Below are 14438 nucleotides of genomic sequence, written 5' to 3' on the forward strand. Positions count from 1 at the left end.
TTCACATGAATAAGAATGGAACGTGCAAGAAGTTATTGTCAACTAGGATGCATTCGTATGTGATTTCTTTTCCTTTTATGAATCCCCTCTAAATAACTTTGTTTATAAAAATCATTTGAGATGTTTCCCTGTTATAGTTGAGCATTTAAAGTTCTGTTTCCAGGGGCACCTGGGAGGCTCAGTAGGTTGAGCGTCCCACTCTTGATCTCAGCTCAGGTCATGATCTCATGGTTCATGAGATCGAGCCCCATGTCGGGCTCTGTGCTCACAGCACAGAGTCTACTTAGGATTGTCTCTCTTCCTCTCTCTCTGCCCCTCCCCTGCTCACACTCTCTCTCAAAATAAGTAAATAAACATTAAAAAAAGAGAAACAAAAAAAAAGTTGTGTTTCCAGTCTTGGCCAGGAATGCTTTGTCCAGCATCAGACTCCTGAATTTTCACAAAATCACATGTTGCTCATCCCTCAGGCGGAAGACCATGGAGTTATCCTTGACTTCCCCAGGCTTCTTCCCCTTTAGTCTGGACAATGGCTACAAGTTAGCACTGTTCCTTCCATAACTTTTCTCTGCCTTCTTCCCCAGTTTTTACCATCTCCCTTCTGCTGGCAGCTCGTTATATAGGAACTATTACGATGAGATTTCTCTTTTTTATTTTTTCAAAGATTTTATTTTTTCAGTAACCTCTACATCCGACATGGGGCTTGAACTCACAACCTCAAGATCAAGAGTTGCATGCTCTACTGACTGAGCCAGGCAGGCACCCCATGATGGGATTTCTCTTATTCACTACCTCTGAAGTGATTTCTTTACTATGAACTGGGCCTGTGTTAACATGTTTTTTGTCTCAGAGGGGTAATGACTCTGAGATCCTTCTTATCACAGGGGGATCAGATGCCTTCACTAAAGATGAACAACTCAATAGTAACAAGCATCAGTACACTTTGTAATTATGGAGTATGGAATCCTTCCTAAATGTTTCAAAAGAATTTTACAAATTCTCACTGGAATTAATTGGCACAGTTTCTGTTACAAAAATGGAATGACTGAGGTATCTGAGGCATTTTTCCTTCCCATCCTCCCCAAGAGAAACAGAATTCGAAGATGTAAGTAACCTAGTTATAATTTATTCCACTGTAAAGTGAGCCTCAAACTCTTTTTTTTTTTTTTTTTCTGGATCACCAGTTTATAATCAAAGGATATAACTCGGGGTGCCTGGGTGGCTCAGTTAAGCATCAGACTCTTATCTTGGCTCATATCATGATCTCGTGGTTGTGAGACTGAGCCCTGTGTTGGGCCCTGCACTGGGCCTGGAGCCTGCTTGAGATTCTGTCTCTCTCCCTGTGCCCACTCTCCACTCTCTCTCAAAACAACAACAACAACAACAACAACAACAACAACAACAACAACAACAAACAGGGGTACTTGGGTGGCTCAGTTGGTTAAGTGTCTAACTCTTGATCTTGCCAGTCTCACGGTTCATGGGATCGAGTCCTGCGTCGGGCTCTGTGCTGACAGCATGGAGCCCACTTGGGATTCTCTCTCTCCCTCTCTCTCTGCCCTGCCCCTTTGTGTGCATGCACGCATATATTTCTCTCTCTCAAAATAAATAAATAAACATTAAAAAGAAAACCCCACACATTTAAAGGGTGCAACTCAGGAACAGATGGCTGAGCTGCAGGGGATGAGGTCTGGGGAAGGGGTATGGAGCTTCCATGCCTCTTCAGGGCCCACCCTCCCCACATCTCCATGTGCTCACCAACCCAGAAGTTCTTTTGTTTTTTTCTGGAGGCTTCATTACATCAGCATGACTGAGGAAATCATTGGCCGTTGGTGACTGATTCAACCTCCGGCCCCTCTCCTCTTCCCTGAGCCTCAGACTCTTGATTTCAAGGATTGGGGGACGGGGTGGGCATAAAGAAGTTAGTTCCATAGGTAAGATTTCTTTACTCATCTCAGTGAGCTCACCGTGCAGCCTTTCCTCAGGGAGGTATCTCTAGTTCACTGGCCATACTCTCTTGGGTGAGAGAACAATGAAGCCTTGGCTGCCTATCTGCTGTCCTTGGCCACTGGGTACACCTGAGCCCTTTCTCAGGGCTTGAGATGGAGCTGGGTCCTTGCCAAGGGCTGGCACCTGACCCGAGAGCCAACTCAACTTGGATGGTCTGTTGAGATGCTCAGTGGCCCTCACCTGTCCATGCCATGAAGCCAGCAATGTTAACTGCACCAGGCTTCCAGCCTACTGAGTCTCTGCCTGGCACTGGGGCCGAAGGAAGGTGGGAGTTGCTTGCCAGTTTTCTTTGAAAGGAAAGGAAATGAGGGATCAGATTATAAATTCCTGCAATTGTAAAAAACAAGGGTATCGAAGCAAGAGGAAATTACTAGCTTATTCTAATAGCATGTGGCATCTCTGAGCTCAGGAGTACCTCCCAGCTCCGAGATTCTAGTGATCAGGCATTTCCCATGATAAAGTAGTTCTGAGTCTCCTTGATTAAAAGGTATCATTGCTTCTGTAGGAAGGCTGGTGTGTTATGACAAAAGTGACATTCTTTGAGAGGCCAATGTGTAAAATTAGGGGAAAAGAGATGTCTTGAGATCTTCACTCATTCTTCTCTTAGGGTTCATGAAAGTTGGTGTGGTTGCCCAAACCAGGGAAGTTGGTGGGGTTGCCTAAACCAGGAACAGTGGGTGAAATAGTCCCCCATCAGCCATTCAAGGCCTTTCTATAGCAGAGAACTACCATTATATGGTCCTCATTATATGCCACTGGGCTAAGTTCTTTACAGGCCTAGCTTATTTTGTTTATTCCTCCTTATTGCTCTTTGGGGTATTCTTACTCTATGGCCCTCATCTCTTTAAAAAGGAAAACAGGAGGGGTGCCTGGGTATCTCAGTTAGTTAAGCATCTGACTCTTGATTTTGGCTCAGGTCATGATCTCACAGTTGTGAGACTGAGCCCTATGTTGAGCTCCGTGCTGAGCATGGAGCCTGCTTGAGACTCTCTCTCTCTCTCTCTCTCTCTCTCTCTCTCTCCCTTTGCCCCTCTTCCCTTCTCACTCCCTCTATCTCTCAAAAAAAAAAAAAGAAAAAGAAAAAGAAAGAAAGAAGAGAAAAGAAAAGAAAAGGAAAGAAAAGAAAAATAGGCAACTGAAACTCAGAGAGGTTAAGTGACTTGCCCAAGTTCCCATGGGTAGTGAGTGGTGTTGTTGACTTTCAAAACCCAGGTTCATGTGATGCCAAACTCTTTCCCTTATACCATTCGGCCTTCCTAACCCTGGGCGGAAGTTGTCAGAATTGATATGAGGACTATTCACTTTTGGTGAATAGTCCAGGATCTGGACCAAACCCCCGAGGTTAGAGAAGAGTGGATCCAACCAGCAGGGGTGAAAGGAGATGGATGTGAGAAACGTTAAGCTATTATAGTCTAATTATATCTCCTAAGCAGTCTCTTGTCGGCTAACCATGGTTTTCAGAATTGTTTGCCTGGAAAGAGGAAACATATTGCACCAAGGTTTATTTTCACTGACAATGCGTACTTTCCTTGTGCATAGAATTTTAAATTACTGTCATTTTGTTATTAATCATGCAGAGTGCTTTATAAAAGTCCTGATGACAAGCCATTATTTCCCACTTGACAGAAGCAACAGCTGAAGGATTCAGCGGACAAGTAGCTGGACCAGAGTCACAAGTTGCCATGGTAACTGGTGGCAGGGGCTGAATGAGAACTTAGGGTCCCTTTTTGGAATCCAGTTTTCATTTTCTTTGGTAAACCAAGGCCGAGATCAAAACAATATCTTTTGTTTCAAGCCCTCTCTTAGGAATATCGTGTTTGTCGAGTACTTTCACTTGGTTTTCCAACGTACTTTCACATCTATGGTCTCATCCCACACTCGAAACCCTGTGTGTGGCTAGACGTTCTTACTTCCACTTACAGATCAGAAAACTGAGGCCTATGCTGGACAAGAGATCTGCTATAAGCCCAGAGCTCATTCCTGGCAAAGCCATGAGTCCAGCATTCTTTCCTGTGGGTCACTCTACCCTGTGACGCTCCTGCCTGAAAGTGAGCAGGGTAGCTAGGGTTCACACAGAGGCTATGACTCCAAGCCACAGCTTCACAAGTGAAGAAGCCCATGTGAATAAAGCTACAAAAGTGACTGCATTTTCAAAGACCTAGACACTTGCACCAGGATCAAGGGGTCTGTGCAAGTCTTGGCCCAGAGGTCTCCTCAGCTATTACCCAGTCAAAGGAAAACCTGTGGCTTTTTCCTTCCTTCTTCCTTTCCTTTCCTCCCTCCCCTTCCTTCCTCCCTTCCTCCTTTCCTTCCTTCCCTCCTTCCTTCCTTCCTTTTCCTTCCTTGTCCTTCCTTTTCCTTCCTTCCTCCCTCCCTCCCTTCCTCCCTTCCTTCCTTCCTTTCCCTCTGCCTTCCTCCATACTCCCTTTCCTTGGTTCATTATATAACAAGTCCATTAATATAACAAGTAACTAGGCAGTCGGGCTCATATTCTCATTTGCTGGAGAGACGTGTCATATCAAAGCTCTGTGGTCTCAGGTTCCTCGTATCACATTTTGGCAGATGTGCTATGCGTTGATCAGAGTGCAGGGGCTCTCAATAACCCCATGGGGGTCAGGGAGGACACAGCCACGGCCCATGCTGGGCATTCTGGCACATTGTGCCCCTAATCCACAAATAAATGATCAAAGCATCTAAAAAATGAAAGAATCCTCATCCTACAAGGATATAAAGTATCCCCATCTAAGGTATTTGTTAGGGGAGCCGTGAAAAGAGCCTGCCTGGGTCTTGGAGACAGAGAATCGTCTGGTTGAGGATTCAGTTTCTGCCACCCAACAGCCTCGTTCAAGGAAAGGAGTTAACCTTGCCAAGCCTCAGATTCCTTATCTGTGAAATGGCAATCCTAACACTATCCCCACAAGCTGTTGTAAGAATAAAGTGCCATGCACAGTGCCAAACAGTGGGTACTCACTAAATGTTAGTCCTCTGCCCACTAGTCCTTTCGTTAGCCCCATAAACAAGTCATTCCCAGCTGAGTAACACTGTTTGTTTGTTTGTTTGTTTGTTTGTTTGTTTGTTTTTAAGTAGGCTTCACGCTCAGCCTGGGGCCCAGCACAGGCCTTGAACTCAAGGACCCTGAGATCAAGACCTGACCTGAGATCAAGAGTCAGATGCCTAACCGACTGAGCCACCTGGGCAACCCTGAGTGACACTATGTGAAAAGTTGGTTAATACCTTAGGAAATCAAATTCTTTTTTTCTCCTTAAAAAAAAAATTTTTTAATGTTTACTTATTTAGAGAGAGAGAGAGAGTCAAAGTACGAATGGGGAAGGGCAGAGAGAGAGGGAGACACAGAATCCAAAGCAGGCTCCAGGCTCTGAGCTGTCAGCACAGAGTCCAACGCGGGGCTTGAACTCACAAACTGAGATCATGACCTGAGCCGAAGTCGGACGCTTCACCGACTGAGCCACCCAGGTGCCCCAGGAAATCAAACTCTTTATACTGGAATGCTTATGGCTACACATTAGCTTATGTATGGACAAACGATGCCAGCTCTGGGAAAGAAGAGATTGGTATTAGCAGTGTGCTTCAGAGGTTTTATGAAGTCACAGAATCTAATTCTTATATGTATGATGTCTTCCCTCATTGCCCCAGGCAGAGTGGTTCCCGTCTGGTTATACATCAAGCTTCCATCACACTTATTCCAATCTGATATAGTTGTTTATGAGGTTGTTTTACGTTTCCACACTCTCCAAGAGCAAGGAGAACGCCTAGCACAGCGCCTAGCATACAGAGGGTGAATGAATGAACAGAAAAGTTTCCACTCGCCCTCATTCCAGCCATATATCATTTCTGTTAGTCACCCAGGGACCAGGATTACAACCTGCACTATACAGAGGAGGAAACTGAAGTTTCAAGAGGTTGTACCACTGTCAAGGCCATTCGGTAAGTAGTGATGGGGCAGGCACTTCAGCCCAGACCCCCCGACACCAAATCTCAAGCTCCTTTGCCCCACACTTCTCTGCCCTTTGACTCAGCAGCCTCACCCTCTCGTCAATTCAGATGGCAACATTATACAGGAGCTCCTCACCCTGGAGCCTTCTGCCTGGGCATGTTGTTTGGTGGCCAGCTGCCACATTTTGTGTGCCACAGGTCCGTTTTCCACCTTAACCCATTGAGTAATGGATTATTTATTGGCGGATGACAGCCCCATCTGATGATGGCAAAGCGAGCCCGTGCATGTCCAGTTACGCAGGCTTCAGGGAGCCTCTGGCAGGGAAGGCTCCCAGAGTTGGGAACTTAAGCTGGTTAGGTTTGTGCTGTTTGTTGGGGAGCGAGGGGGTGCTTGATGTTCAGCTTTAATACTTCAGAAATTTGGTCACTCCATCCATTCCTGCTTGCTTTTCCCCCTTTCTGATCCCCTAAACTTAAAAAAAAAAAATCACTCAAAGCAGGGCAATTGGATCTTAGTTGGTATTCTCAATTCTCTTTTGATTGCTATCCATTCTTTACTAATTAACCACGTCTCTGTTCTAGACATGCAGTGAACATCCCAGCCCTCTCCTTTCTCTGCACCAAACCCACTTCACAATCTTGCCTTACTCTTCTATTAAATCCCCCCTCTTTTCTAAACCCGTCCACCTTGATCTCAGAGGATCCTTGGAGAAGACTTAGAGATGCATGTTCAAGGAGAAATTGAACTTAATGTTTAGCCAGACATAATGGGAAAACACCTGAACTGAGAGTAACGAAATGTGTGTGCATGGCCCAGGGTACCTTTAAGTCATTGTGAGACGTGGGGTGAATGATTTCATCTGCACAGGTTCAGTGTGTGCATCTCTGAACCTGCAACAGCTCTTCCCTATCTCTTGTGTCCTTCAAGTACATTTAATCTTCTAAAGCCCTTGATGACAAATCGGAGGCAGGAATGTCTTAAGAACTGTAAGTGAACTGTTCACTCGCTGCTCTGGAGCTTAGTCAAGGCTCTTTATCAAGATTTGCAGGCAGAAAAGGTCATCCTTAAGCCTGCTGTGGTCTGGAAGTGCCGGTAACAAGATTGTCTTTGTAGCTACTTCCTTACAAAGACTTCAGGGCTCTTGATTAATGCAAACAGTAGCTGAGCTGCTGGGGACAGAACAGTAGCACCCCTTCTAATGTGGGTGGCATGTGCTTGCTGGTGACTGTCAGCACAGAAGCTGCTCTTCCCTCCAAAACCTGCATGGACAAGTGGTTTCCCTGGTCACTGAGGCCAGCCTGAGAGTCCACATAGGCTGAGAGTCAGCACAGACCGGAGAGATGGGAGGCTGGTCAGGCTGCTGTGGCCAAGAGAAGAGGGCAGGATGGGCCAAGTCACAAAAGCAGGGGTCGTGTACCAGGGCCGGTGGGTGCCCTTCAGCAGACCATGTGGTCTGTACAGCGTCTATAGGCAGCTGGAGCCAAGAGAACAGGCAAGGTCGCAGAGCAGGAAGGAAATTGAGCCCAGCACGGGGAGCAGTGCAGATATGGAGACGGCCGGGGGAAGCCAAAAGAACAAACGGCAAGGATGTGGGAACGGCAAGTGGCAGTAACAGCAGGAGGAAGATGTATCGAGGCAGCAGGTTAGTAAGACTTTTGACTTAACAAATGAACATGGACTAAATACAAAGGGGAATCAGAACCATGGGTATGTGACTAGATGTATGTATACACATACTTAAAAGAATACAGGGGTGCCTGCGTGGCTCAGTGAAGCACGGGACTCTTGATTTCAGCTCAGGTCATGATCTCCAGTCATGAGACTGAGCCCCATGTCCAGCTAGCGCTGGGCATGAAGCCTGCTGAAGCTTCTCTCTCTCTCCTCCCTCTGCCCCTCTCCTGCTTGAGCTTTCTCTCTCTCTCAAAAAAAAAAAAAAAAAGAAAAGAAAAGAATACAGATATGTGAGAAAAATGGGCAGAAATGAGCAACAGGTGATGATAATATGCATTGGAAGCAGAACTCAGACATTGATGCATGATGCAAAATGCCTAGTACAGTGCCTGACACATAGAAGGTACTCAATAAATAATCGAAGTCTTTTTCTACCCCACAGAAGGGACACCCTGCCCCCCAGCTTCGTAGAGAACGGATTGGTACTACGAACGAATATGAGCCTTGTCTACTTAAATGTTACTAGGGAAAGTCTAATTGCTTCCTAAAGCTGTTCACTGCCCACCCTATTTACCTATTCTTAATTAATTAATTTCTTTGTGTGCAAATTCAAAAGCAGGCTGCACTGCACAACCTGCGGAAATTCTGAATTGGAGTGCAGCCCCTTTGCTGTCCTTTCCAGTCCCTGATGTGTGTGCCCGGTCCAGGCAGGCACGCAACTGGGCGTCCCGAAGGAGGCACTTGTCCCTATGGCATTATACTCAGGGCGCTTCTCACTTAAGGGCAGCCACAGATCAAGGCGGTGACCAGTGGAGCCAGTCCCCAGCCGCACCCGTCCCGGCGGGGCCGAGGCAGGCGGCTCTCGACCCACACCTGCCCGCTGCTCCCAACGAGCCCTGGATTCCCGGGTCAGCGCTGCCCCGCGGAGCGCGGCTCGAGTCAGGCTACAACTCACCTCGCAGCCCCGGGCACCAGACCTCCCGTAGGCAGGGCGTTCTCCCCCCCCCACCCCACCCCTGCACGATGACATCATGTGTTTGGGGCTGAGTCGCTCCTTAAAAGCAGCCCGCGGGGAGCCCGGAGCCCGAAGAGCAGACGTGCTCGCAAGGTGGCGGGGCTTCGCGCACGCGGTCCCCAGCGCGGAGAGCCCGGGAGGGGACGGAGCGGGAGCCCAGGCTGCGCCCCCGCCGCGCCCCGGCAGCCAGCGATGCCCCGCAGCCTGCACGCCGCCGCCGTCCTCCTGCTCCTGTGCTTAAACCAACAGCCTGCCGGCCCGGCCCCGCTCCACGGTAAAGTGCCTGCCTCTTCTTTCCTCCCGGTCCCAGGAGCTCAGCTACACCTGGACGGAGGGTTTCCTGCAGGGCTCTCTCTCTCTCTCTCTCTCTCTCTCATGCTAAAGCAAAATCATTGCGGGGGAGCCGGGAAGGACATGCATACTTTCAAACGCGTGTTTTTAAGACAATCTAGAAAATGCGTTTTGGGAAATTCGTTTTCTTTTGGAAGGCACGACCTGTTGCGGTTGGGGGAAGCATGTCGTCTTCGGATTGAAAGATGTTTTGTGTGTTCTTTGAGCTCCCGCCAGCTCGGCAGGGGCGGCTTGGGAACTTGCTGAAGGGAGGAGAAAGGGAACCGGGATTTAAGGTACTGTGCCTCGGTCCACGTGTAGATGGCAGAGAAGTGAGTGTGGCCTTCTGGGCTGCGTGGTTACCAGGAGGGGTTTGCCGCGTCCCAGTTGCAGAACCTTCCACAGTGGAGGATGCTTTTCTTTGGAGGAGAGACTCTCTACCATGACGTTTTACCTCCAAGTCTAAGGGATGATGCATTCCATCCTTAATCACTGTTTTTCTCCAGAAGGGCTCCACTATCCTGAAGGGAAGTGTGTGTGCACTCAGGAGAGCATACACACATCATTTCTGAGTGTAATTAGGGCCCTTAACCCCGAAGGGCTGGAGGCTGAGGGTGCCCAATGGGATGACAGGAGACGGGGAGGACCTGAACTGCAGGCTCAGGTCAAGGCAGTGAGTTTGGGTGAGCAGCCAAGGTCAAGGTTAGTTCATCCTTAGGAACAAACAGCAGGACTCCAACCTGTCCCCTGCCTCTCCAGCTGCCGGGAGAGCACTTTTCTTGAGGGTAGATGGTGACATTTGTGGAAACTTCTGGGTGGCTAACCGATGGTGGCTCCTGCCCTTGACAGAGTCTGTCCCAAGTTGTAGGGGCATTTGTAGGTGCCTGGTTCCTGGACCGAGATTAGGGTGAAACATTTATAGGAGGCCTGAAAGTGACTATGATGGCTGGAAATGGTTCCTCCCCTACTAGGCAGTGGTCATGGGACATTGGACCTCCTCTGTAGCATGCAAGCTCCAACCCTCCTCCTCTCCTGGAGGTATGCCCGTGGGGCAGGGCAGGAGGAAGGTCTGGGGAGCTGGTCTGTTGCAGCTTTGGCATTACTCTTAATTCAACTCAAATCCGCTGGCTGGCAAGATAGGCTTGATATTATTTCCCCTATCTGGCCCACGAGAAATAGAAGGTGGGTGGGAGAAAGGGGTTATTTAAAAGTGGAAATTAATTTTTACAGTTGCAGACTTTGACATATATTCCCCTCTCAAGAAAGCTGCACCAAGACCTCAAGTTTTGCTAGAAATCTCCCTTGTAGTTCCAAGCTGCTCAAGACGGGAGAGAAACAGTCATTTATTGGCTCGCCTTCCAGAAAGCCTGTTACTCCCCTCACTCTGGGGCAGCTCCTCCTCCCTGCTGTCTCTTCCCCTGTCTCCCTGCCCTCCCCTCCTCTTCTTCCCCTCTTCTCCGTGCCCTCCCTCTTCCTTTCCTTTCCCTCCTCCTTTGCCTTGCTTCCCTCCCCATTCTCCAAGTTGGGGCGGGGGAAGCTTGAAGTAAAAAAATTCACTTTCACCCCACACTGAGTAGCCAGCCTGCCTACCCCCCAGAGTTGAAGAACACGGGTTTTATTCTGCTATTCCTCATGCAGGTTTCTTGGCTATTTAACTGCCTTGGGGGACAAGGTCAAAGCAAACGTCACTGAGACGTAGAGTGTCAGTATTAACCCAAGGTTGGGAATGGAGGGGGGTGAAACTAGGTAAAGAGGTCGGAGTGTGGTCTGCCCTCCCCCTGGAGCACTTAAACTTCCAGCGTTTGGCACTGGTGAATGTCTGAAAAAAATGACTTGAGTCGGGAAGGAGGGAATGTAATAAAGTGAGGTCAAGTGTCTTCTGGAGAAAACCTTGGAATTTTTAGTTGCTGTGGGGGAACATTTCAATGAATTCTGCAGAGCCTGCTCTGTCTGAACCTGGTATAGAAAGCTAGACAGTCTCTGGCCTCCCCAACGACAGTTACTCAGAGAAGGTTCTAACACCCAGGACAGGGAGCAGGCGGGCCCTGAACCCTTGGCCTGGATCCTTATCCATACTACTTCCTCAGTGAGCCCTCAGGGCATTCTCCCTGCCCAGTACAGAGTAGGCCTGCAGGTTCTAACAGGCACTGAGCTGAGCCTCCAACATCTAACAGAAAAGATCACCTTTCCAGGAAGGGGAAAATTTTCCTTCTGGAAGAGCCTGCTCCCTCAGGAAGCCTCTGAAATGTGGCTGAAGGAGCCTTGGCCTGGCCTGCCTCCTGTGTATGGTCAGGTGAGTCTGTTAAGACTCCTGCCCCTAGGGGTGCCTGGGTGGCTCAGTTGGTTAAGTGTCCAAGTTCAACTCAGGTCATAATCTCGTGGTTCGTGAGTTTGAGCCCTGAGTCAGGCTCTGTGCTGACAGCTCGGAGCCTGGAGCCTGCTTCGGATTCTGTGTCTTCCTCTCTCTCGGCACCCCCACCCCCTCCCCCCACCCCCAGCTAGTACTCTGTCTCTCTCTCTCTCAAAAAAAAATAAACATTAAAAAAAAAAAGACTCCTGCCCCTAAAGCTAGAGGCGAGGAACCAGGAGGTGCTACTTGCAGATAAAGCAAACATAAACACACACACACACACACACATACACACACACACACACACACATTTCCTTTAGAAAGTCTTCCTAAAGTTAATTTTGAGCTGAAGATGGACCAGGCTGGGCCTTGACCTTCATCTGAAACCCCCTCCCCCTTAGACTACTCTCCCCTTCATTTTATCATGCTTCCTCTCCCCAGCCTCCAGCTCCTGAGTCTTTCCAGAGACTGCCATTTGTATAAGGCAGGCCTGCTCGGGGAGAGGAGGGTGGGAACGTTTACTCTGGATGCCGCTGCTTTTTAAAGACCGAGTCCTTGGTCCTGCAAGGCTTTACGGTCCCAGATGTCCACTCTATACCACTGGTCCCTGAGCTTTCCAAAGTATCACACAGATGCCTCATCAGAGGAAGAGCTACAACAGTAGGGAAAACCCCAGCGTGGCCAGCTTTGGGGAGGAGAGCGGAAGGTGTGGAAGACTGGGGCTATGATTTGATTTGGGGCAGGTGCAATTCAACTTCTGGACAAGGCAGGACTGCTCACGGGCAGCAGCTGTGTTTCTGGTGGTCTCCAGGCTCACCGCAGTGGCCCGTCTCTCCGGGTTAGGGGCGAGGATAAACTCCCCGGTTACTTGTGAACTTCTAGATCCTGAGCTTCCTGTGCGCTGCCCAGCCTAAGTGGCAGTCTTTCTTCTGTCTCTGAAATCCATGATTGTATTTTAATAATGAACCCCTCAGGCAAAACCGCTGAAGGAAAATGTTCAGCAAAGAGGGTTGAGGTCTTCTGTAGCTTGGTTCCACGGCAATGCCTCCTTTGTTCCTTTGCAGTGTTGTTTCAGTAAAAGGTCCAGCGGTACACTTGGGGGTAGTGTACAAGTTCGGTTTCCCCATGGTTCTGAATGTCTTCATCTAACTCTTAATTCAGGAAAGGTTAATCTTAGGACTGTTAACTCCTATGGGGTCCAGAGCAGGTTTTAGAGGGTCTGTGGACCTCTGGAAATTAACTGTATGTGAAATTTTGTGTGTCCAAGCCTACAGGCATTTTTTGGGGAAGAGGTCCTTAGGTACTCATCGGATATTCTAAGAGATCTGAACACCCCCTTCTTTCCCACACTACAGATTGAGAAGGAGACTCAACGATTTCCAAACTTTTTTTTAAGTTTATTTATTTTGAGAGAGAGGGGGAAGGGAGAGAATGAGCAAGAGAGGGACAGAGAGAGGGGGAGACAAAGCATCCAAAGCAGGCTCCGTGCCGACAGCAGAGAGCCTGATGCGGCACTCGAACTCACAAACTGTGAAGTCACGCCCTGAGCCGAGCTCAAGAGTCAGACACTTAACCAAATGCGCCACCCAAGCGCACCCTCCCTTTTTTAAAAAACTCTTTTAGCTTTGCAAAATCACCATTGGCTTGAGTAGAAAATGGCCAGTTGTGCTAAGTGAGCAGAATGCTGGTCAGTTAAAGCTTTACTGCAAATCAATTCCCAGGAGAGAAAGGAGCCGTGAGAGCCTCTTCCGACTATACCCCGTGGGCCCAGAATGATGGAGGCCTCCAGAGAAGCCAGGAGAGGCACTTAGGATTTAGAGAGTCCCTCTCCCTGGCGGTGTCCCCTGAGACACCCTGAGTCTCGATTCAGGGTCTCTGTGTCCTTCTGGAGGTGACGAGGGAGGTGTCAGGCGGGGTACTAAAAGTGCCGCCCAGCAGCCTCTTTTCCCAAACTGTGTTTTGACGTGGGAACAGAGGACTTCTACCTGTGAAGGGCGTGGAGCGGGAGGGGGTAGGCGGCTTCCATTATATTCCCGGCAGAACTTCTCCACGTTCTTACCGCCCCTGGCCTTCTAACGCAGGTGAGGGTGGCAGCTTCCTCCACGAAGAACATGCCTTTTGAGATGACTTTTCTCCTCTTTATGCACGGAGGTGAACCGCTCTCCAGGGTATGCTGTTCAGTGGGAAGGAGCAAGATGCAGACCCATGTTTCCAGTATGCGGACGTTTGTGTGCAAAGGGGGAGAAAGAACGTGATTACATGTGTGTGCGTAGTCAGACCGTGAAAATGTTCTCATCAACTATAAAACTGGCTGTCTCTAATGGAAGCAGGGAGAGCGGGTGGGAGGAGGAGCTTTCACTGGTACCTTTCGGGAGCTTTTGGGTTTTGAGCCTTGTGAATTTTATTACGTATTCAGAAAAATAAAATTTGGCTTAAGATCTGGGAGGCTTCTAATCAAGAAGCCCCCTCCCTGATCCTTGATCCCCTGCCCGAACCCATGGCCTTGTGCCTCCCTCTGGAGCACGGTGACTCTGGGAACCGGTTGTGCTGACACCGACTCCAATGACGTCTTACGCCTGGGTGTCCACCTCCTTTGTGACCGCACCCGTTTCAAAATAAAATCTCTAGTTTTCTCCAGCTTGCTCAAGTTCAGTTGCACTTACTTTGCCTTGTTTTGTTCTTTGCAGGATCCAAGTGGAGCTATTTTGGTAAGTAGAGATCTTGCATACTTTTTTATTTTTGAGGAGATGGATGGCTGTATTTAATGAGAAAGCCAGAAACTCCACCATCTGTGGAGGTGACAGTGGGGGTTGAGAAGAGCAACTCTGCTATCATTAAAAGGGGGTACCCCGGCTTCTGTAAAGGACAGTTCCACCCAGGTTCCACGCAGCACTTTCTCCAAGCCGAGGAGCCTGCTCTGTGCACTTAAACTGTGAATCCCAGCGTTAAGGTTTCCAGCTTCCTGCAAGGATTTCTACCAAACCTCCCAGGTGAATGTGCCCGGGTTACCTCCAGACTGCAAGGGCCTTGGCTAGGAGAGAGACCTTCTCCTATGGAGGACATTTATTCTCCAAAAAACAAAGAACAAAGGGCTCCTTTCTGGAAGTTTG

The 14438-nt window shown here is 48.8% G+C and overlaps 2 protein-coding genes across 8 annotated transcripts in view; one reads left to right on the forward strand and one right to left on the reverse strand.

Annotated features, from left to right (window-relative positions):
• APH1B (aph-1 homolog B, gamma-secretase subunit) overlaps positions 1-14438 on the reverse strand; it is a 140483-nt gene that overhangs the window by 21351 nt on the left and 104694 nt on the right. The gene's annotated exons all lie outside the window — the stretch shown is intronic.
• The window catches only part of CA12 (carbonic anhydrase 12), a 51243-nt gene continuing 45510 nt past the window's right edge, over positions 8706-14438 (forward strand). For 2 of the 7 annotated variants that reach the window (XM_019441865.2, XM_019441867.2), the window contains exons 1-2: positions 8709-8922; positions 14016-14036. In XM_019441865.2, the coding sequence (XP_019297410.2) occupies positions 8841-8922; positions 14016-14036 (103 nt within the window). In that variant the 5' untranslated portion in view covers positions 8709-8840. Of the gene's footprint in view, positions 8923-14015; positions 14037-14438 lie in introns of all 7 variants that reach the window. The other 5 variants (XM_019441864.2, XM_019441866.2, XM_053888988.1 and 2 more) reach the window with 4 other exon arrangements.

Source organism: Panthera pardus, unplaced genomic scaffold (genome assembly GCF_024362965.1).
Source record: "Panthera pardus isolate Hobbes unplaced genomic scaffold, ASM2436296v1 HiC_scaffold_24, whole genome shotgun sequence".
Taxonomy (NCBI): domain Eukaryota; kingdom Metazoa; phylum Chordata; class Mammalia; order Carnivora; family Felidae; genus Panthera; species Panthera pardus.